Source organism: Vespa velutina, chromosome 10, assembly GCF_912470025.1.
Source record: "Vespa velutina chromosome 10, iVesVel2.1, whole genome shotgun sequence".
Lineage (NCBI taxonomy): Eukaryota > Metazoa > Arthropoda > Insecta > Hymenoptera > Vespidae > Vespa > Vespa velutina.
Window position 1 is genome coordinate 232030 of NC_062197.1, and position 22998 is coordinate 255027.

Sequence of the window (22998 nt, forward strand, 5' to 3'; positions counted from 1 at the left end):
GCGCTTCAACTCGCGAATTCGATTAAATCGCGTATCGATTCCCAATCGATAGCCAACGTCCAGGATAAAAGGCTCGATATCGAGATATCGGCCTACGTATCGACGATTACAATTGACGATATATATTTATTTAAGAACGAGGAGACAATAATTATTCTTATAATATAATTAAATCCATCTTGCGAAACATTGTGTCATTCCGAAATCAATAAGAAATAAACTGCTATTTAAAACTGGTTATTCGATTTGCTAATGGTTGCGTCATCTCCCATTTTGAGATGGACCAAGAATACGATAAATCTCATTGCTCTTTAAAATAATATTTTCTTTTCTTTTCACTTTTTATACTAGAGAGTATATTGTAATATTTCTTATTCTTAAGAAATAAGTAATTTAGATTAACCGAAGTGTGCGCTGAGGTCTGTATTACCTTGTATATCATGACTTTGTATACCGTGACTTGTCCCGCCGGTAAAAATTTAAATTAATCGACTAATCTCACAAGCAACGATCGACTGCTTGTAAACAATGACGCTGTATCTGCATAACGATCACATATGTAAATCTCGGATGGAATATCATTTCCATAGATTATACGAAAGAAAATTTTATCCTAATTATTGTTATCGCAATCGAATCGTTTGTCTGCGATAGCGATAGTTCATGGTCCATCGTCTACTATTTTTATTCTATCGCGTTAACGTAGGATTACTTCTTCTTCCGTGCATTAGGAGATCCTCAAGTGCGTACGGTCGGAGGAACGTTTCAATATAAAAAGTAAAAAAAAAAAAAAAAAGAAATAATTCGCGTTGCCGTACCCATTTTACGAAGGTACATTTTACATCATAATATGATCCCTGACTGCTGATGTTTTCGCTTGGTCTTAAGGCGATTTTACATGGGACATGGCTACCGTCAAAGTAACGGAGCAAAAAGTCATTCTTTGTGGTGAATATGGTGTTGGGAAAACGTCTATATTCAGGCGATTCGCGAACAATTCTTTCGTCGCAAGTAACGATCGAAAATCGACGCTTGGTCTCGATAATATCGACAAAGAATATATAGTCGACGACAGACGAATACGTGTAAGTATGACCAAATTTGTTCTCCCTCTCTCTCTCTCTCTTATCCTTTACCATGCGATTTTAATTGTTAATTCATACAATATCCGAATATTTTCCAATCGAATTTTTATGTTTAATGCAACGGGTAATTCAACTACTTCAATTTTTAAGTGACATTAACGACGCATTAAAGCTCAATCTATATTTCACCATCCTCGGTCTACAATTGAATGGAATAGATGATTTAGACAGTTTGCATATATATGCACCTGATGCGTAGGTAGCCCGTAGGTGGAGATTAATCGTAGGAACGTTTCCGTACATTTTTTACGCTCTGTCTCTGTTTTCTGCGCTCTCTGAAATATAGATCAGAAATTTTCTTTAACAGTTAACCTTTTTTTTTGTTCCTTCCATAGTTAGGATAGCAGATGGAAACGTATGAATTAGAATTTATTAAAATATAGTTGACGCAAAAGTTTCTTTCCTTTGCAGTTACAATTATGGGATACCGGAGGTATGGAGAGAGTAGCATCCGTAACATCGAGTTACTACAAGTTTGCCGAAGCAGCTATTCTGGTATTTGCTCTAGATAACTCAACGTCTTTTCATCTTTTATCTCAGCATCTATTGGATATAGTTACGTATGCGGAAAACGCAAAGATTTTTCTTTGCGGTAATAAAAGTGACTTGGAAGGCGTCACTCCGCAAGTTACGGATGCGGAAATGGAACAATTTTGGTAGGTTTTTTGAGAAAAAAAAAAAAAAAAAAAAAAAAAAAAAAAAAGAAAAAAAATATATATATATACATATATATATATATTTCTCTTAATTTCTATAATATAACATATATGATCACTTTAGCGAGCAATGTCACAACTTAATCTCTGGAACTTACAAAACGTCTTGTAAAACCGGAGAAGGAATACATGAAATGTTCGAGGACATTGCGCAGCATCTAGTTGAAGCTAATCGATCTCGTATGGAACTTCACGAAATGGACAAGGATCGTTTTAAAATTTCCTATATCGACGAAGCTACCGATCCATCCTGTTTATGTTAAAAAAAAAAAAAAAAAAAAAAAAAGAAAAAAAAAAAACAACGAACGAATTTTTACAATTTTTTCTTAGAAACAAAGGAATTGAATTATATTTCACGTCACGCGTGTATACGACAGATGCACTTTTCCAAATACAGAGCAAGTATTTGGAAACACTGACGTAAAAATTTTATATACATAAATATCTAGGAATAAAATTAAGGTCCTTAGCAGTAACGATTTTTAAATTTTAATTTTATTATACTTCGAGAATAATTTTAATTAACCGAGCTTTAACTCTTACGAACTTACTCTCTACGCTTAATTCTCTCTGCTTATTTCGATATATGAGCCTTCTAACTCACACGCTGACGAAGAAGAAAAAACTAATGCTGAGTCCATTTGATAGTTTTTAAATCGATTCCATCTTCGACCATCTCCCACAGGGGACTGTAAAGAAACAAATTTTGTGATTCACGTAATCTCGATATTTTATCAGATTTTTTTTTTTATCGAATTCAACATAATTCTATCGTTAAAAACACGTTCGACAATGAATCCATCCAGCAAATAACGATAATTATGTTCACGCATCGCAAATTGAAAATGAATTGTATATTAATCATGCTTCTACATTAAATAAAAATTTATACTATGATCAATGAAGTTTTACCTCATATCGCGAAGCTTCTTAACTTCTTCAATCGTATGTTTTGCAGTATATTCGATTTCCTCCAGCGTAGTAAACCGGCCAATACCGAATCTGCCCAAATTCAATTACAAAAGCACATTATACGTGTATACATAGATACGCATCATGCATACATGTATATGCTCGTTGTTTTATATATTATTATCGTTTTATACTTGCCTGATACTAGAGTGCGCCAGATCTTCCGATGCTCCAATTGCTCTTAACACGTAACTAGGTTCTAAACTTGCACTCGTGCATGCAGAACCACTACTTAAGGCTATTTCTTTCAGTGCCATTAGTAATGATTCTCCTTCTACACATGCAAATGATAAATTAACGCATCCAGGATACCAAGCAATTGAGTCCCCATTGCGTACAACTTGCGGTAAATTAGACATAATTTTTTCGATCAAGATATTTGAAAGATTCGTAATATATTTATGGTCATACTGAAAACGATTAATTTATATAGATAATAGAAAGTTCTATATGAAGAATTATAAAATGATGAAGCATACCTCCATTTCTGATCGTGCCAAGTCACAAGCAGCACCAAGCCCAACAGCCAAAGGTGCTGGAACAGTTCCGCTTCTCATACCTCGTTCCTGTCCACCTCCGCTTTGTAATGCTTCAATGCGAACACGTGGCCTTCGTCTTACATAGAGTGCTCCAATACCTATGCAAACGATTATACCATAAATAGGGCATAATTTAAAAACTTGCAAGAGTTCATAGCGCGAGATGTATATATATATAATACCTTTGGGTCCATATATTTTATGACCACTAATAGACATGAGATCAATGTTCATCGCATTAACATCAAGCGGTATCTTGCCAACGGCTTGAGCTGCATCGGTATGAAAAAAAACCTTTCTCTTTCTGTCGAAAAAACGATGATTATATATATATATATATATATATATATATATATATATATATATATATATGGACGTACATAAAATAAGAATATTTTATTTCTCTGCATACAATTATACGTGTACCTGCAAATAGCACCAATCTGTTCGATAGGTTGTCTAACACCAATTTCATTATTAACCGTCATTACAGAAACGAGCGATGTAACTGGCGTAATAGCGGCTTCTAATTGATCGATATCGATAAGTCCATTTGATTTAACTGGTAGATATGTCACGTCAAACCCTTCTGCCTCCAAGGCTCTGCATGAATCTAATACACATTTGTGCTCCTAAATGTATATATACCGATTTCAATAGGATGACCTATATCTTTAACTAATATTGTAAATACTTACAGTTTGTGTTGTTATAACATGATTTTTTCTTGATTTATAAAACCTTGCTACGCCCTTCACAGCAATGTTATTGCATTCTGTTGCACCAGACGTAAAAACAATCTCTTTTTTATCGGCACCTATCAGATCTGCCACTTGCTATGGAAAGAATCATTTAAATTATCCAAAGGAAAACTTTATTCCCATATTAATGCATATCCTATTGTACTAACTTTACGAGCATGTTCTATTGCAGCTTCTGTTTCCCATCCATACATATGGGTTCTAGAATGTGGATTTCCATAATAAGAAGTAAAATATAACATCATCTTATCCAATACCCGTGGGTCCTAAACATTAATCGTACTATTATTTTATAACCCATTACGTTATACTTATTGATTAAAGACATTGCACTGTTAAAGCATAAGATTGTGCAATATTAATCCATACCATAGGTGTTGTAGCTTGAGCATCTAAATAAAGCGATCTACCTTCCAAGGGTCCTCTCTTATATTCATCGGTGATAGGAGCTATGGATAATTATAAAACCGCTATAATAACATGTTAATCGTACTTTGACAAGTAACGACAGATAGGATATATAATAACAAATAAAAAACATACATTCGTATTCGGTGATTTCTGAAAATTGTTGACTAAACCTACTTAAGAAGGAGCGACAATCTTTAACTTGCCGTAACGTTATCATTAAACTTCTAGTCGGCCGAAACATAATGAAAATATTAATATTATAAGTAATTACTGATCGTGCCCGCCAATTCGACTATTCCGCATGCCCTTAACCTTAGCAATCTCTGTCATTCTGTGGAGTATCGCCTAACAGTGTCATCTACCGTTGATTCGCTGAAACGTGCTATTCAAATTTTCATCAGCGACGGCGCTACTTAACGATTCCTATGAAAATAGAAATAATTTTTTTATCATTATTACACATGAAATATGTTTCGAAGGAAATTTCGACAAAGTTATTTCATAGGATGAATCGATAGTTTCGACTTTGCCTTTGAAAAATGCACTTGCCGATAGACATATCTATTACGTTCTTCGTCAACGCGTTTATTCATTATTATATATCTATTAATAGCTTCGATTAGTTTTACGTCATTGCGATTGTCCTCCCCAATAGACACCAATTCAATGACAAAAATCAGCTAATCCGTTAAAATATGCGAACATTTTATTTTTCTTTTATCGGATCCCCCCTCGAGGAATTTGACCGTAACACTTATTTAACGGAACAATAATGAAAAATGACGTTGTAAATATCACAAGTCGACATAAGGAAGATCGATAAACGTTTCGATCACTTTCTCCTGGTATTCGCGAATTTGTCGAGCATAATCGAGTTTGTCGCTCTGCTACATTCTCAAGACATGACGATGATCGACGTAAGACGGTAAGCAGGTAAAGTACGTGGGACAGATAAATAAAAACCTTCATCGTGCAAGATTGTGCGAGCGTATTTTAAACACGTACGCTCGGATAAGGGTTCGATTTAAAGTGAAAGGAACGCTGAACAAATGGTCAAGTCGTGCAACTAACATCGTTCTGCGACAAACGCAAAGATGAGGAGGAAAGGCAGCGAAAGACAGGACACCTTATTAATCGTAACGACCCTCTCGATTATGCTGCCGATAACGTTAAACGCGGCTTTTAAAGAAGATTGCAAAGATCGGCTGATGGATTTCTTCACGAAGATCTGTTGTGGCAACGATCGCCTCAAAAGAGGCATCGAAAAATTTGATTTAAAAAAGACGGACTATAAGAAATTCGAGCTAACCGAATCTATTGGCAAGTAAAATAAGATCTTACTTTCTGAGATTCAATCGATCGGTCAAACTTTCCACTTTCCTTTTCTTCTTTCAGATTTTTCCCTAGAGCGGGATAACAAATCTCTACATCCTTCGATAAACACGAGAAGAGAGATATATCATGAGAAAATAGGAAATCCAGAGGGAGAGCATATCGTGGATGTTAATTCTGATTCTATTCGAGAAGATTTTCACGAACAAAAACGGTATTATCGATCGAAATCTCTTCCATCTGTTTCCGTAATGTCTCAGAATGTTGCGATAAATAATCGTAAGATGAAAGGTAATTTTCAAGGAGTCTATTATTCAATTCATACGTTAGACTAATGATATCTAATAATATAGACCGAGGTGCGTATTTTATTTAATCGTTAAGGCTAATAACGCGATTGTTTAGCGCTAAATAATAATAATTTATACAATTATACGAAAAGTCTCGAGCTTAACGTCGAATTCGTAACGTCGACATCCTTCCTAGTAAATAATTGTAAATAATGACAAGGTCATTCTGAATGAACGAACACCGGCTAAACTCTCCCATTGCATTGCACGTTATCGTTTGCTCATGTCAGTTCGTTCGAAGTATGACGATGTTCTTCGGATAATGCTTTATCCGGACAATCCTGCATCAAAAACGTATACAACTTCCTGAAATGAATAATTTTACATCTGATTAATCCATCCATGTAATTAGCTTTTGTGAAAAATTATGATATTCTAAGGTCTATTAAATGTGTCTAAAAATATTATACGAAGAAAAAAAGAAGAATTTTGCATCCGACGTGATTTCCAATGCATGTGCTTACGTACGTTAAGAAAAGAAAAATAACAAAGTCGAGATTGTTCTATTTCTTACTTCGTAGAGGGAAAACGATGATGTGCCATTTCAAATGGCCATCGAAAAACTGTACGAGGTTTATAACGATTTTAACGATCGATTCCAAGATCTTTTACGCAAGCCGAATGAAAAAAAAAAAAAAAAAAAAAAAAAAAAAAAAAAAAAAAAAAAAAAAAAAAGAAAAAAACAAAACTACGAGACTTTGCTAAGACTTGCTATTACGAGGATAATATTTGCGATATCGAGAATATTGACGTTCTGTGTTTTTGAAAAGAACGAACGAATATTTTCCAAGGCTTTTCTCTTGTCAGAAAAATAAAATGTTATATCATTTTCAAACTATCGATACCTTTGTATATCCCTGTGATCTTAATATAACATCTGTATGTAATGTTATAGTAAGATATGGTAGATTTGCGAATACTTTCCGATATTTCAAGACGGTCACTGCGACAAAAATACATTTCCGACAGCGGAAGAACGAATGGCAATAGTTAATCATCTTGCAGAACCGTGAAACGCGTACCCACCCATAAAAGTACAAAGTGCAGGTATGTAAAAGTGACATATCGCTTGTTAAGTAGTTTCTAAGAAATATTTTACCGAGAAGTTCAATTTTTGGAGGAATATATTTGGATCTTACGGCGCTTTAAGTGCCATTTCAATTTAAAACGAGACGTCTGAAGCGGTATCGTATATTATATTTTCTAATTATACACATACAAGATGGTCGCGCAAACGTGAGTATTATAGATTATTCCTTCTTTAATTATGATAGAAATGTGATAACGCTGAAATAATCCGATATACGATATAGAAAAAGCCGACGATATATCGATGTCAATGTTATCTTAGGTTTCGAGTTTCTATCTCTAAGGATGATAAATGCCAAAGAATGCAGCGATTGCGAAAAGGGAGATCTCTCTGTATGGTCAGCGATGCGTTAAGATGCTTTGTGAAGGAATGACAGTGGAAAGAGGAAGACAAAGGTAACGCTAAATAGAAAACAGTGAACGGATCTATATATAAATATTTATTAATCGTTAATCATACGACCCAATTGCCAGCGAAATTCCAATAAATAAAGGACTAAGTCAATGAATTAATATTGATCCCTAACAGATAGTCAGAAGCATTTTTCAATTGATTCCCGATCGAAAGTTATTTCATTTTGATCATTCTCGCGCGCAGATGAATCGTACAAACGATTTGCTTCTAATCACGTCCAATAGTCCGAGGTGCGTATTTTACTTAATCGTTAAGGTTAATAATATGATTATTTAGTGCTAAACAATAATTGATATTTAATACTAGTGAGATCATCAGTCGGTAAGAGAATTAATGTCACCGGCAACTCGAAAGCGAAGCTTTTGCTTTGTTGCACTTGACATGCCTATAAAAATATTTTACGTTAATAAAATCTTTATTAAGTCTTCCTTTGTGAGATCACGTGATTAATCTCAAATTCAATCTTTAGAACGAAAGAAAAAAAAAAGAAAAAAATAATAGAAATATATTAATGGATTGAATGAATCACAAATTTTCTCACGTTACGTTAATCATTACTGTCTTTTTAGTAAGGAAGTCGTACTCGAGAGGCAAAGCTCTTGATTCTTCTTCCCTCATTGCTGGCGATCCACAAATTTCATGTCCAATTTTGTGTATTTCAAACTCATTCCCTAACCTCGCCATTTTTCTTTCGACTTTGTAAGTCTTATCATGAAAGAAAAAGAAAAAAAAAAAAAAGAAAAAAAAAGAAAAGATTCGTCGAATCATCCTCTTCCCGTAAATTACGAAGAAAATCACAAATGGACGACAAAGTTGATAACGTCGATTATAAAACAACGACCAACCAGCACCCTTTTGTGGGACTAGATTCCTTAACGTATCGAAATAACGTGGCTTATTTCTCTCTCTCTCTCTCTCTCTCTCTCTCTCCCTCTCTCGCTCTCTCTCTCTCTCTCTCTCTCTCTCTCTCTCTCTCTCTCACGCACAAACACTCAGCGTGCAAGTCGAGCTATTATCGTCCTTCGATTATTTAAAAATATATCTACTTAAAATATGTACGAAAAAGTTCGGAGCATCTACGATCGTCCTTGATCCTTTTGATGGTTGGTGTAGTTTATTTTTGTCTTGTAGAAAAAGAGATTCGAGTCCATTCTATCTCCAATCCCCATCTTGTGAAAGATCACGAAGCCGAAGACGTAGAAGATGAGTTTCTGCGAACTTTCCTAACGAGGCAGTCGAGATTGGCGACGTTTTCGGCGGCGCTTTCATTCGAATACGCTCGCGGGTATTACGATTCGCTATTTCTCTCCTTTGTTATGGTTATGAAGAAAAATCTCTTTCCTCTTAATAGCATTCGCCATGTCTATGCTTTCGACCGTTCTTCGTCCGACAATCCTTGCCTTTTCTTGTACGGCGATTACTTGACGATAACGGTTTCTCTTCTTTCGACGGCGATTGTATTTTCGCAAAAGAGTCGGGTAGGTTCACTATTCTGATGGACTCCTCTCTGTAAAACGAAAAAACAAAAGGATAAGTAATAGTTCGTTCGATCGATCATTATCAACGCGTTCTTTTCGTTAAAATAGTCGAAATAAACAAAGGATTCGCGCGTGTCACGATCGTAACCTAAACACTGCTTATGTAAGAAGAAAGATCGATTAAGATCTTCGGAAAAACAAGTCTCACGAGAGCGTATAAATCACATCGGGTTAAATCAACCGAGAAAAGAAAAGAAGAGGAAAGAAGCGATGGGAAGGGAAGGGAAGGGGAGAAAGCGAAAAAAATGAAACGAAAAAGCGGAGATAGCGAATTGTCCTAGCACTTCGGACTAATCTTGCTACTAAAGGCCAGTTCGTATAACCATGAACTTTAATAAAAGTAACATGGATTATCTTTGTGGCGATGATAAGAATGTTGGTAACTATGCTCTCTCGTTCGCTCGCTCGCTCGCTCGCTCGCTCGCTGTTCCGGTTTCTTACTCCCGGCGATTTGTGTACAATTAACAATGCTCGATGTAAACCATCTATTATCTTGCTCGAATGTAAAGTCCAAAAGAATAAAGAAGAATAGAGAAAGAAAGTTGGTATTTTCGATACTATAATACCAAGAACGACGAAACGATGATAACAATCAAGTTATCGATGTGTTTTGATTTTTGACGAAGAAACGTACGAATAGAATAACTAACTAACGGTATTTTACGATCGATCGGGCACGACTGGAAGGGATCAGATTATAAGATTAATCGTCGAGAAACAAGGAGAACGATCACGACGTTCGCGTGTGAAGGCTGATCGAGAGAGTCAAAGGTTATTGCAATTACTAGGTTGACCTTTTGATTCCTCCTTACAGTCAATCGTTGTCAATAGAAATGGTAAGAGTCTTTGCACCGATGGTGTAGGGCGAAGCACCTATTATCATGGAAAGATATCGTGGTAGTTAATATGCTAGAAAATAAGTCACATAATAAGAGGATAAGCGTGACGATTACGATTACTCTGTGAAATCTCGAGCGAACGATGTCAAGGAACTCGAAACCGGCTGAAAATATACGCGTCAAATAATAATATATATCTTTCTCTCGTTAAAAATAAAACGAATCGGCGTGGTTCTTTATCAAAGAAGAAATGATATCTTTAAACTGAAGAGATAGCTTTAAACGAATTAATGACAATCTTTTTGAAAGAAAATAGAAGTCCCTTTGCGCTAGAAGGAATGAAAATGACGAAGCCCGGTGAGGATCAGAGCGAGCAAGGATCAGAGCAAGGATGAGAAAAGGAAAGAGGCAGAGAGAGGGGGAGAGAGAGAGAGAGAGAGAGAGATGAAATAAAAACCAGAAGAGAAACTAACATCCACTCACATGGCGTCGCGGGCACCTCCCCGCTTCTCCTCGGACGTTGGCTTGCAGTACTGCTCAAGCTGTACGTAGCTGCAGGAATGATAACAACATTCTTCGACGAGTCCAGGGCCAGTAGGACCGCGTGGCTCATCTTCGCCGCTATAGGAGAAGGGTTCGTTGTATCCTCGCTCGCTGCACACCAAGTACAACGCGTCGCTAAGCCTTTTCGAGCACAACCTCAGTGTTCTCAAATGAGATCTTCTGTAAGGCGCGCAATCCATCGTCCCGAGAATATTCAAAAGGAGAAAGATCGTCACGACGATCCGAGTTGCCGTGCCAAATCCTTTGATTCCCATTGTCGAACAATATCTTTTCGACGTCATCCTGTCTTTTCTCTTTTACTTTTATTTCGATAAATTCAACGAAAATAAAGAAAAACGACGATAGGTCGAAGAAATTTTTTATAAATAGATAAAAGGATGCTATCACTGTTACTTATAGAGCTTTTCCTTTTGCTTTTCCAGATACTCTTCCCGTACTCGTAAGAGGATTGAAGGAAAGACGAATTTGACTTCGGTATTCTTAAATTCTCGTCCTCTTTGTCTTCGTCTATTTTCTTATTCGTGTAAAAGATTAAAGACGTGGACCAATGTGAGACCGAGAAAGTCGTCACTTTAGAAGAGCTCCGTTGCTACCGAGTCTCTCGGTGTCACTGGTACCGGTTCGTCTCGCCACGCGGTTCTTGTTCCAGATTTTACGGGCCCCGAGAGAGCCGCGAGAGAGGGGGTAAAACAAGGAGAGCATGCCTGTTGGTGGACAGACGCGTGCAAACCGATTGCAGAAATGTAGGGAAGGGGTTAACGCTGACAGAGAGGACTCGTCTGCATTTTCTTATTGTTTTCTTTGACCGCCTATGTCGAAAAGAAATAGCCCTGGGGATGCTTTTGCATCGTCGCGACGTCGTAACAATCTTTTATGTTTTACGAACCGAATCGCTCATGTACGAACGATTATTTTTCTTTCAAATAAATTACCGACAACAACATATATTTCTGCTTTTCAATAATCGTTTCTATTTTATATTTTGATCCGTAGCTTTATGACTATATGCTTTATAACCACATTCTTCGAGATGAGACATTTATTGCAACTTACTAAATTCAGTCTCGAAGGATTTGTAAATCTACCGTTCTCGCTCATTAATGGGAATACAACATGGAAATGTTGTAAATACAGGAGAGAAAAAAAAAAAAAACAAAAAAGGAAAAAAAAAGAATTAAGATAATTCGTAGTCGTTGACCGATTGTCTTAATTTCCAAAGCGTTTATAAATAAAACGTAGTAGTGTTTGTCTTCCTTGAGAAGCGCAGACGCGGAATCGCTTAAAATTGTTTTATTGTTCTTTTGTTTTGTTTTCTTTTTTCTTTCTTTTTTTTCAATTTAATTTAAACCGAGCGTGCGAGTTGTACGTACATATATCGTAATAATTACTCGAAACAAAGTACAAAGTAATCGATATTCCATTACGTACATAATAAATTATCGTACTTGAGAGCGCAGCACGCGAGATAAGAAGATCTTTCTCATTGTAATATAATTGAAGGATCGATCGGCGATGCGTGAAAGAAAACGTGAAGCGCCGAACGCACGAGTTTACAAGAAACACACTGATAGAATCATCCCGAGTGATCTTCGATTTCTATCGATCACCGGAGACAAAGGATGCTTTGTGTTATCGGGATCCATTAATTAATCATAATGCCTGTTTTGTCTCGGTACGATAAATTTTCCGTACTTTTCACCAGATAGCGGAGGGAAAGAGAGATAGAAAGAGAAACGCTCGTTCGACCTCCTACCCTCGTTTCTTTCCGGCGATTGTACCAATTCCGATATCTTGAATTGAAAAAAGAATTGCGTTTGAGTCCCTCGTCTATTCATAGAGACCATCAACGGTTGCAAACCGTAAACAAGCTCGAGTTCGTGGATTTTTCGCTCATCACATAATTAAGTTTCATTAAGATTAACATTCTAAAATTCTCGTCCTTTTTCTAATTTAAATTTATCCTTCGATCTCGTCATCGTACACGCTTTCCCTTGATAAATACGAGAATTCTCTGCTGCCAACGATCCAATGAAAACGAACTATAATGTGAATAAATCCGTAGGATCAACGAGATGTAACGATCACACCAATTATCCAGTTATGAACATTTACAATTCAAATAAAGCCTTGCGTTTCGTATCTGGTCCGCTTAAACGATTTCCGCGAAGCATACCTGTTAAATAGGACGATTGTGCGCTAGGATTATGCGTTTCAAGCATCGATCGAAAGGAGGAAAGATAATAATTATTAATCTCGCCTAGAGAAGCGCGTTAACTGCTTCATTCGAATATAAAATTCTAGTTATCTCTCGATCCTCGAACAAAAGGCACTCCCTCGATCGTTATGGAATTATACGTTCGATCGAGCGGGGAAACTACGAGAGCTGACTCTTTCTTTTTGTTCGCGTTTCTCGCCTAACTCGCCTAACTAGAAATCCACGATCTCTACCGCGAGGTTCTTTTACGACGACCGGTATAGAGTCATGCTAGAGCGTAGGCCAACTCGAACACCGAGTTTTATTGTTGTCACCGTAAAGTAACGTGCTATTGAGATGAAAGCTTCGTGTACACGTCTTCTCGTGATCTATTAATAGATGTAATTGCGACTACCGTGCAGTGAAACTGTACTCGGTTAGGTTTACTTTTATTATGTCACGTGTACGAGCACTATATATCGTAGTTGCGAAAAGCTGTCCACTCACACTGCGTTTGTTTCTTCTTTCGTTTGTCCGTTCGATTGAGAGAGAGAGAGAGAGAGAGAGAGAGAGAGAGAGAGAGAGAGACATCGAAAGATGAAGAAGAAAAAGAAGAAAGGGGAACGACACCAAGGACGTACAATGTCCCACGTGTTTCACGCGATGCACTCTCGTGGCTGACTAATCGTCCATGATTGTCGAATATACATCTTCTTTTTCTCTTTGACCCCACCGTACTTGACTTCTTCTACTATATTAACGAGAAAGACATTCTTCTTTTTCTCTTTTAAGAGGAAAGAATTAGATTGACTTGTATGTGGGAGGAGAGGTCCTTTACTTTTCTCTTTTCTTTCTTTCTTTCTTTCTTTCTTTCTCTTTCTTTTCGTAAAAGCAAACGCTATCCTAACGAGTTAGTTAATTAGTTAGAAAAATATTCTTTCCTTTATCGGGGCCATTTTATAAGGACCTCTGGCACCTGGATTTATTGACACGGAAGATATTTTCCTTTCCTTTTAAATTATCCCGTGGCAGTGACCGCATAATTGCCAACGCAACCCGAGAAATACGGATCGTACTTTGCACCCGAAGAAGAAACGATTTTATTCTTAGCAAGGATTATCGGTCATCGAGGCAAAAGAGAAATCGAACGGCAAATAGTCAAATTTATGTTTCGACGATAAGCTTAGATTTCGCATTTTCCCGAGATCAACGAAAATAAGCTCTTTGTATTTTTATTCGGTATCCGTCAATCATTCTCCCTATCTGCTGTTTTCCTCATTGATCGGGATATTTTTTTTTTAGAGAGGCATTAACGAATAGAACGACTAGAAGAGAGAAACTCGGTCGTGCAGCTGGTGGTAGAGACCGATAGAGTAAAGTATAAGTTACGAGTTAGCGAATATATCATCCGATACGTATGCATGTAAAACCGATTTCTGCAAACATCACGTGAATGATTGTCATTTGCACTTTGAAATAGGCACTACACTCTCGCAGGGGGCATAAGCTCGCGGCATACTTATCGTATATTTACGAGCGATATACTATATTCTTCGCGTATCGTCTTATTCTTATTCTTCTTCTTCTTCGAGTGCACGCTCGAGATCCAGGCTACGATATATGTGAATGTAGGCGTTATATGTATACAAGTCGAAGTCGATTCTAGGCCCGACTTGTTACGCCAATCACGCTTGCGACGGTCCATTATAGGCTCTCTTTTCGTCTCTCTCTCTCTCTCTCTCTCTCTCTCTCTCTCTCTCTCTCTCTCTCTCTCTCTCTTTCTCTTTTTTCTCTCTTTCCGTTCTCTGCCGTCTATCGGTCGCAGTTTAAAATTGAGACCACTCTCGCAGGGGGTCATATCAGAGCAACTGTCTCGATCAGACTACGCTCATGATTATGCGCCCAACGCCGCATAATTCCCCGTCGAGTCGTTGTCTCTCTATTAAGCGCGACGTCGAAATTCGTATGTCGGTGAGACGACCGATCGAGAGGGCCATTCGAGAGGGCCGATTGTCTTGCTTCTTTTTACCTTTAATTTCTTAAATTCCAGTAGAATAGAATATCGCTGCTAATTATCGCTGTTAGTAAATATAAAATAAGCTGTGAAAGTTGCAATTAATTGAACTTATCGATTACAATTACGATTATGAAATTACTTACTGCGAGGATCATTATCGTTAACCTGAACACGAAAGATTGATAATATTCTCTTTCTCAAAGTTATCGGCGCGTATTCGAGAAGAAGATAACGTCGAATCGACGCGATCTGATTCTCGTTCGACCATCTCGTATATCTCGATTTTAAAATCGTTCCAACTCTTCGAAGGGATTCGTCGAACGATTCTCGAGCGTTCCTGTTGCTACGAGAGGTCCAAGTTCAACTCGCAACCGACCTGACGTCGGTGTAATCGAGTAAGCTCCCAGTCTCTTTTATCATTGCACCAGTCACAATTTGTCCTCGTGATCCGTCGCCGACTATTAGTTACCGTCTACGCTCGCAAAATTTTAATCTTACAAGCGAGGATGAATTCAACGAATCACTGGCCTTCACAACATCGTCAGATTGTCTTATCCGTTTATCCTTCTTTTGATTGTGTTTTTTTTTCTTTTTTTTTTTTCTTTTTTTTTTTTTCTTCTTTTTTTTTTTTTTTTCTACTTCATTTTCGAATGTATTATTTTTATCTAAATATGATAGAACAATAATCTTAAAATTACATATCTATATATTCTGATTTTCTGAAGGAAAACCGAACGAATTCTTTATAGTTGATTTCTAAGCGCATAGAATATACAAATTGGACTAAGCAGTTGTTAACCGGCAACAGTTGACTACACGTGCAATGACTTTTATCATAGTTTAGGTCCTACCGATAGTAACAAGATAATTTTGTCTTTGCAATTGCGCCAATTGTTACTGCAGTTACTATTGATATATTAACAAGATAATTCATTTCACTATCTGAGCATTTATCTAATGCATACGAATGGCGGAGTGCAGCGCTTAGAACTGAAGTTCTAAATCTATATCTTCGTTATTGGAGAAACATCATTTTCATGTCGAAACATTATCGATGCTTAATTATTTCCGGCGGCGAGAGATCGCATAGAAATTTGTTTTCAATTGAAATAGTCTATCGACGAGGTACAATCAAATGTTTTCCTGATATCGTACACGATAGAAGGAAAAAGAAAAAGAAAAAAAAGATAATGTTAGGATCGTTTAACTATCTTATTTTTATCATCGCATAAATGCTACTAGTACAACCAAGTTAAGCAGTCCTTCCGTTTGAGGTGGCTTACCTATGATATTGAATAATAGAGTGCAGACGTACCGGCAGAAATAGGTCGATCTAATTCTACCGATCTGTTGCAAAGACCTTTCTAATGGTACTATAGTAATTCGTTGTAACTCATATGTAATTACAGAAATTGTACTTTGATCCCAAAGAAAATCGACTCCGATTGAAATTTCAAAATATAAAAAGAAAATGTTGAATGTAGAATATAAATAAAAAAAAAAAAGAGTACGAGTTAAATTTAGAAAAAATGATAAATCAGGAGAAGTCGAAGATCGATGAAAAAAATACATGGCAATCAGCAAAAGCAAGAAGAAATAGTTTCGTTCCTTGTCACGGTGAGGTCCAAGTTCAAATCACCATATCGACCTGGCGTCGACATAATCGAGAAAGCGCACGAGTCGACGACTCTCTTATCGACGACATCGCGCGGGAAAAACACTACGTCATACTCCTATCGCATCAATGATAGAACACAATTGTTGACCATTGATAGCAGATAAATTTCTTCGAGATACGAGATTCTAAGATATTTTTGACGGAAATACGTTCGACTAATTTGGATTCTTTTAATTGATTAATCAACTAAAAGAAAAGCCTCGCGGTCAATTCAAAGGCAAGTAGTACATCAACCTTCTACCAGATCATTCCTATTATTATCCTTGTCGTTCATCTTTCATTTCGCAAATGAAATAAAAATTAGAAGATACTTTGGCATGTTCACGTTTGTCATCGTAAGCGATAAAACGAAACGCGTGTCTGACGTGTGGCCTGCAGCCGTCCCATCGTCAACGTCGACGTCGATGTCGAAGTCGCTTCCTGCGACGACCATGCGAGCTTCCTGCCAAGTTTAGCCATTGACCTTCTTTTTCATTACCAATCCACCTATAATGAAGTATTCTCGACGGTTCTGCGTACGCAGATTGTTTGAAGTTACACAACGACGTCTTCGAAGACACAACCTAAAGGAAACATGAGAAAGCGATTGTCGAGTCGTTCCGCAAAATACGCCCACGCATATGTGCGCCCTCTTTACCACTTTAAAACTTTGAGCTCTTTCAACAAGATTTACGTGTATTCTTATTTTATTCGAGTTCGTCAAAAATAACTCTGTCCTTCCAATTCTTCAGCCATTTGATCCTTCTTCGACCTCCCATGAAACAGAAAAATAAAAATAAAAATTGGGAAGCGATCACCAAACTATAACAATATTCTTGAATATTTCGGAGAAATACAGATTCAGATTCTATTCAGCGATCGTTTTTCGTTAAATTAATATTATTTATCTTCTTGGATATCTCACGGAGTTCCGTATCGAGATATCAGCGACGTACAATGTGTCGGCGATCTCATTACGAAAACAAAATTAACGGTCTTTCCTCTTATGGCTCCTCTCTCTCTCTCTCTCTCTCTCTCTCTCTCTCTCTCTCTCTCTCTCTCTCTCTCTCTCTCTCTCTCTCTTCTGGCTTAAAAGATTGATAGACGAGAATACATGGCATTATCTTATCCGTAAAAGGCGTTAAGATCATCTGATAGATTCATCATTATATTTCTTTACTTTTTTGCTTAGCCGGGTAGTGTCGAACGTAAAGAATTTTGAGTAATAACTCCGTGCTGCCGTTGTGATAAGTGATAAGAGAGTGCCATTAAACAACGATAACCCGAGAGAACAGACGGGGGGTCACGCAGAGCGGCACGCTTTTCTCCCATCTTATTCGTTCTTAAATCCAGGCGTCTATATTTAACCTATCAATGGGATTAGATTCCGAGAAATGGCGCCAAAATAGAAAGAATTTGTCAAGGGATTCCTTCATTTTCTTCCACTAGAAAAATACTTTACCGTTGACGTTGAAATGATCGACCGACCTAACATTTTCTACACTTATATCGGGTGGTATTGATTGGTGAATAAGTTTTTCCATCGAGAAGAAGTACGAAGGAATAAAGTACGATTTCGATATCAAACGACAAAAGACGAAATTTTTTTTATCGATAAAAAACAAACGACGAACGATAACAATCTAAAATCCGTTCTATTGAATTCCAACGGAAGTGCATAATCGTAAACTTTTTTTATCCTAGTATAAATGGATAAATAGAAAATAGAAATGGCCAAATGCCACTTATATGCATTACTTGTCACCCTTGGGTAACGATTTTGCGTGCTAAATATATATTTAAAAATATTATGAATTTAATACCGACAACGAAGTTGATAAAATATCAAAGTAATATTTGTTAAAATTTAAATAAAAAAAATAAAAAAAACAGATAAAAAGCAATCTTACATACAAATGCTATCGTTCCTTAGTGTTTTTCTTCGTTTTTGTTCTCTTGAGAAGCAAAGTAGAGACAAAACACAATGCAATATATCACGGAAGTATATAAAACTCTGAAAATAGTTATAATAGTTCACCCTCTAGTCAAATGTCTTGGTCTAATCGCAATGAACTTTATCTTTATAAACGATTGTTTACTGTTTAGAAGCTGATCATGGCATTTACGCGTGATCGTGAGCCGTAAACAAAATCTATATCTGTCATTCTCAAGGCGTGATACCGCGTACATACATTTTCGTACGATTATCTAAGCATATTGAAACAAACGGCTCATTATGAACACTTAAGCATACAAGACTTTTCATTTTTTTTTTTTTTTTTTTTTTTTTATCTTTTCTCCTTTTTTTCTTTTTTCTTCTTTTCTTTTTTTTTTTTTTTTTTCTTTTTCTTTTTTCTTTTTTCTTCGAATCTATCTTCATCTCGCGCACATCCTATTGAAACCATTAATATCGTCCATAAATATTAAGTTGCAAGGAATTTCTTAAGAGGAATCATGCTTTATTAACAACAAATTGTGTTACGAAACTTGAAAAGTTTTGATGCAACAACATATTATGAAAAATATGATATATTATCGCATGCAAGAATCTAAGCTTAACTCGAAAAATGTGCCACGTGCTACGATATTCATTAAACTAGAAAAAAAAGTCGTTTCTTTTAGCAGCAAAATAGATATCTCGCGCGTTATGTAATGATGACTGTATGCTCTCGAGACTTCTATTTGACAGGTCATGGCTGTTTTTATGTTCATATCCGAAGACAATCGAACGAACGAGTTTAATGTTAAACAATCATAATCCTAATCATTAAAAGGCTGCCATCGTAATAATCACAATAGACGTAATTATACACTTCATAAAGCATTCCTTGTATTATCTGATTTTTTATTGAATGAGTAAAAGAAATGCACAGAGAAAAAATTCTTTCAAATTGAATTCATTCATTTCGAATACTTAAGAATAGTCAGAAACGTGATTGCATCTTACTTACCGATTTACAACGTACACGTAAGAATGTATTTCATTATCAGGTGTAGCAATAGTGACGCAGAAAAATAAAAATACCGTATATTCGTCCTTACGTAAGGCGTCAGGATCAACCGTTTCGCATTGCTGCAAGGAGCGCCCTTGGATTTTCATCCTGTATCGCAGTCCTGCACCGTGAGACTGCATTTGTAGCAGCTTTACCGACTAAAAGTATGAAATCGAAGGAAACTTCCTCGTAACGTTCTTATCGCATATTTCTAGCATTTAATAATCAACAAGCTATATAATCTAATCAACTGACATAGTGAAAATGTTAAATACCTCTTAATTTTGCGACTCGTTGGACACCGATATTCAATTCTTTCAAATTTATTGAAAGATCTCGATTACTGTTCATTCTGATTTCGTGATTTCTAATTAGGTCACTGTTTATAGCTTTCAATTGTAATAATCGCTTCCTCATTTCTTCTACATTTTGCAATATTCGTGCATCTTCTAAGCGAATAACAACATTTTTAAGAAGAAGAGCAGTACTAGCAGCTTCCGCTTGAAGTTTCGCATCGACATCTTTTAAGCCTGCAATGAACAAAAATAAATCTTAAATTATTATGTTTATATCTCGTCGCCTTTGATTAACTTCCGATGACCTCGATACGTGTAACATGAATTATTAAAAAATATGTTAAATAATGAGATATAACCTTTGACGCGTTCTAAAGCTTCTAACATTTTACTTTCTTCGTTTGGAAATATTGATTCAGAATTAAGCTCTCTAAGACCCAAATACATTGCCAAAGATTGAACTATATCACCAGCAAACGTCGAGTCTTCCGTCTGTACTGTTATTTTTCCAGAAGGACTTGCTGTAAAGCAATGGATTTTGTTATCTCTTAATCCACGAAGCCAAAGTTCGATCGAGGCAGCGTTTGGCCCTTCTTCCGCGATTTCAAACTCCTCCGCAAGCAGAAGACTTTGATTCAACCATAATGCAATACGCTGTGCCCTCTCAGCAACCTACATTGAATACCATGATTCTGATTAATCCTAAGGCATGGATCATTATATAGAAATCTCTTTTAATAATTTACCTCTATAGTAATACCGCCATCTATTACCGTTTGGGAAGCTTCCTCTGGATGTGAAATAATTTCATACATACAAAATCTGGGCAATTGTCTTGTCATTTCGAAAACCTATAAGATAAAAGAGTATTAGTGTAAAGAAAAAAAAAAAAAAAAAAAAAAAAAAAAAAAAAAATAATAAATGATATTTATTATTATATTTGTTGAAACTATTCTAGCTGTTTATAAACGTCAAATGTCAAATGCCTGTAATAAATCTGCACCAGGTGGACCAACACTAATTTTTACGTGAATATCGATAGGCCCATTTTTTGGAGGACGTAATTCAATTTCCAATTCACCTTGCGGCCTATTTGGATGAGCTACAAGTGTTTCGCCCTCGAATACACCTTCTGCAAATACTATGGCACAATAAACCTGATGTAAAAATGATGATAATTAAAAGAATTATTCGTAATAATTTTATGATTTAACAAATTAATGTATTACCAAAAGACCTGGTCCGGCTGCAATACCAAGACGGGCTGCACCTCTAGCTGATATTAAACTAACTGCTAGCTTTGTATGATGATACATATTTGGAACCGATGCAGCTCTTTGTCGAAGTTCCATTTGTAACGCTTGTTTCTTAGACAATAATTCACGCATTATTTCACCAGGCTCTGGAGCGTCCATTGCAGTTCCAGGAGCATATCCACGCACTAACAATATTACTCTATTATAATAATGATTATCTACTTGCCAAAAGTGATAATGAAATTAAATGTAATTCGAATACCTTCTCCAGAAATAGATACGGCAACCAAATCTGGTCTACCTTGTCTTCTATAATCAGCCTCTACAATGCCAGCCACGCCAGTAGACAATTGTATTTTAAATATGACATCTCCGGTGTTACACGATCTTGCATCAACTTTCCCGCTACTCCATCCAGTGATGAGCTCTAACACACCATCTCCATTTATATCAAAATTTCGTATAGACACTGCTCTGTGTTTAGACTGAAAATAAACTAGATAAAGTGGAATATAGATCATTTATTGTAGATGTCTTTTCATCTGTACTTCTCACTTTAACTCGCCAAAGCCTTTGACCAGCTTCATAAACCCCTATTGTTCCATTTCCCACTGCATATGCAAATTGTTTGTTAGAAAGTCCTGCCAATGCAGTTACCGATGCCGTTTCTTTTGTATCCCACACTATTGCATCTTCTTTCAATAATTTTATTTCAAAATCTTTTGTCCCAATAAGCAACTACAAGTGTTAACGAATTAAACAATTAAATATATCATTTATATGAAAGGATTTATCAGATATATATATATATATATATATATATATATATATAAATGTTAGCACATTATACCTCATTCTCTTGATCACCTTCAAAATCAAATATTGCAATGGAAGTAACTATGTCACCCATCACTGTCCAAAAAATTTCCGTTCCCTTGGAATCTAAGACGGTTATCGAGCTATTACCACCAATGACTGCTACTTGATCCGATAACCATCCAAGTTTACCTATCGTTATATACAGTGCACCATCTGTCATCTGTTAAATAAAGATATATTAGCAAAACGTTGTTTATCAAATTATCATAATTGCTAAACCCTAATTACCTCTTTATAAAAAATATCAGCATTATCTTCTACGTGATAAGCGAGAATGTGTGTAGAAGTTCCTATTAAAAGAATATCTCTTTCATCTTCCCCAAGATGCCCAGTGCATATTGCTGTTACCTAAGAAATGAATAATTTCAATCTTATATTTTCCTTATCCAATATAATATATATTTGTTTTACTCTTTAATATAGAAAATATGGTTTAATTCACATGCTTCTTAGATATCGCCCGACCTGACTATCAATTTGCAATTCAGCAAGTTCCCCACTCCAAGATAATCTTCCATCTGGTTGTTCAGAATCATTGTTCTTAATTTGAGGTTGCCTATGAGGACTGTGTACTAAAATATTTCCTCCAGAGGTTACAGCTGTTAAACAAGCATGAGAACCATCAAATTTTCCACTAGCTACCAGACCTGATTCTATACGTTTTTGAATATTTAATGAAAATGCAGCCATCTAGAAATATTGCAAATTAGGTGTATTAAGGTCCAAATAAATAACACCTTCTTCTGCTCCTAATACTAGAAAGTAGACTGTGGTGTATTGATTTTTTCTGCCATATTATATAACACACCTTGGTATAAGCTATACATCAAATTTAGTTCGTAAATGATTCATAACAGGGACAAACTTTGCTCCCTTAATAAAAAATCATTACCTACTTTATGATATTTTACATTATGCGGATCTTTTATAGTATGTAACAGTTATAAATACATATTATAGTAATATACTCGTATATATTAAATAAAAAACGCTCATATATGATACAATTAAAATGTAATAATGAAATATATGATT

At 36.1% G+C, this 22998-nt stretch overlaps 4 protein-coding genes across 15 annotated transcripts; 2 read left to right on the plus strand and 2 right to left on the minus strand.

Moving 5' to 3' along the window:
• Positions 1-112: 112 nt before the first annotated feature.
• Positions 113-4834, minus strand: LOC124952671 (cysteine desulfurase, mitochondrial). Of its 3 annotated transcripts, XR_007101971.1 has the most exons (11): positions 4677-4813; positions 4503-4582; positions 4283-4399; positions 4071-4208; positions 3799-4004; positions 3555-3676; positions 3313-3470; positions 2972-3243; positions 2774-2863; positions 2413-2550; positions 113-1420 (listed from the first exon to the last, which is right to left on the minus strand). XR_007101971.1 is itself a non-coding variant. In XM_047502891.1 (10 exons), the coding sequence occupies exons 2-10, from the start codon at positions 4503-4505 to the stop codon at positions 2487-2489; spliced, it is 1170 nt and encodes a 389-aa protein (XP_047358847.1). In that variant the 5' UTR covers positions 4506-4582; positions 4816-4834; the 3' UTR covers positions 2335-2486. The 3 variants fall into 3 exon arrangements, 2 of the variants coding, with proteins under 2 accessions (XP_047358847.1, XP_047358845.1); XM_047502891.1 differs by lacking the exons at positions 113-1420; positions 4677-4813 and adding an exon at positions 4816-4834 and having other exon boundaries at positions 2335-2550; XM_047502889.1 differs by lacking the exon at positions 113-1420 and having other exon boundaries at positions 2335-2550.
• LOC124952677 (ypt/Rab-type GTPase ypt7) lies at positions 493-2758 on the plus strand. Its single transcript, XM_047502905.1, has 3 exons — positions 493-1085; positions 1557-1801; positions 1926-2758. Exons 1-3 carry the CDS (start codon positions 906-908, stop codon positions 2122-2124), a joined length of 624 nt encoding a protein of 207 aa, XP_047358861.1. The 5' UTR covers positions 493-905; the 3' UTR covers positions 2125-2758.
• Positions 3950-11655, plus strand: LOC124952679. Of its 4 annotated transcripts, none has more exons than XR_007101974.1 (4): positions 3950-7273; positions 7347-7462; positions 7578-7711; positions 11094-11655. XR_007101974.1 is itself a non-coding variant. In XM_047502908.1 (4 exons), exons 1-3 carry the CDS (start codon positions 5639-5641, stop codon positions 7214-7216), a joined length of 549 nt encoding a protein of 182 aa, XP_047358864.1. In that variant the 5' UTR covers positions 5027-5638; the 3' UTR covers positions 7217-7711; positions 11094-11646. The 4 variants fall into 4 exon arrangements, 2 of the variants coding, with proteins under 2 accessions (XP_047358864.1, XP_047358865.1); XM_047502908.1 differs by having other exon boundaries at positions 5027-5864; positions 5940-6167; positions 7122-7711; positions 11094-11646; XR_007101973.1 differs by having other exon boundaries at positions 3950-7462.
• Positions 4705-22908, minus strand: LOC124952669 (Bardet-Biedl syndrome 2 protein homolog). 7 transcript variants are annotated; one of them, XM_047502883.1, is made up of 12 exons: positions 22429-22908; positions 22192-22311; positions 21935-22123; positions 21640-21822; positions 21347-21569; positions 21058-21269; positions 20815-20985; positions 20575-20679; positions 20188-20500; positions 19808-20062; positions 15026-19690; positions 4705-4967 (listed from the first exon to the last, which is right to left on the minus strand). In XM_047502883.1, exons 1-11 carry the CDS (start codon positions 22651-22653, stop codon positions 19596-19598), a joined length of 2091 nt encoding a protein of 696 aa, XP_047358839.1. In that variant the 5' UTR covers positions 22654-22908; the 3' UTR covers positions 4705-4967; positions 15026-19595. The 7 variants fall into 7 exon arrangements, with proteins under 7 accessions (XP_047358839.1, XP_047358841.1, XP_047358840.1 ...); XM_047502885.1 differs by lacking the exon at positions 4705-4967 and adding an exon at positions 9125-9237 and having other exon boundaries at positions 19491-19690; XM_047502884.1 differs by lacking the exon at positions 4705-4967 and having other exon boundaries at positions 10962-17311; positions 19491-19690.
• Between the last annotated feature and the right edge of the window lie 90 nt (positions 22909-22998).

Coding starts and splice junctions, on each gene's coding strand:
- LOC124952677 (XM_047502905.1), top strand. CDS start 906: ATGGCTACCGTCAAAGTAACGGAGCAAAAAGTCATTCTTTGTGGTGAA. Junction 1,086..1,556: donor TCGACGACAGACGAATACGT/GTAAGTATGACC, acceptor TTTCCTTTGCAG/TTACAATTATGGGATACCGG. Junction 1,802..1,925: donor GCGGAAATGGAACAATTTTG/GTAGGTTTTTTG, acceptor TGATCACTTTAG/CGAGCAATGTCACAACTTAA.
- LOC124952671 (XM_047502889.1), bottom strand. CDS start 4,785: ATGTTTCGGCCGACTAGAAGTTTAATGATAACGTTACGGCAAGTTAAA. Junction 4,583..4,676: donor AGAAATCACCGAATACGAAT/GTATGTTTTTTA, acceptor AATTATCCATAG/CTCCTATCACCGATGAATAT. Junction 3,677..3,798: donor CAGATTGGTGCTATTTGCAG/GTACACGTATAA, acceptor TTTTTTCGACAG/AAAGAGAAAGGTTTTTTTTC.
- LOC124952679 (XM_047502908.1), top strand. CDS start 5,639: ATGAGGAGGAAAGGCAGCGAAAGACAGGACACCTTATTAATCGTAACG. Junction 5,865..5,939: donor CGAGCTAACCGAATCTATTG/GCAAGTAAAATA, acceptor TTCTTCTTTCAG/ATTTTTCCCTAGAGCGGGAT. Junction 6,168..7,121: donor AAATAATCGTAAGATGAAAG/GTAATTTTCAAG, acceptor GTAATGTTATAG/TAAGATATGGTAGATTTGCG.
- LOC124952669 (XM_047502883.1), bottom strand. CDS start 22,653: ATGGCTGCATTTTCATTAAATATTCAAAAACGTATAGAATCAGGTCTG. Junction 20,986..21,057: donor CAGCCGGACCAGGTCTTTTG/GTAATACATTAA, acceptor TTTTTACATCAG/GTTTATTGTGCCATAGTATT. Junction 20,501..20,574: donor ATGGCGGTATTACTATAGAG/GTAAATTATTAA, acceptor TATTCAATGTAG/GTTGCTGAGAGGGCACAGCG.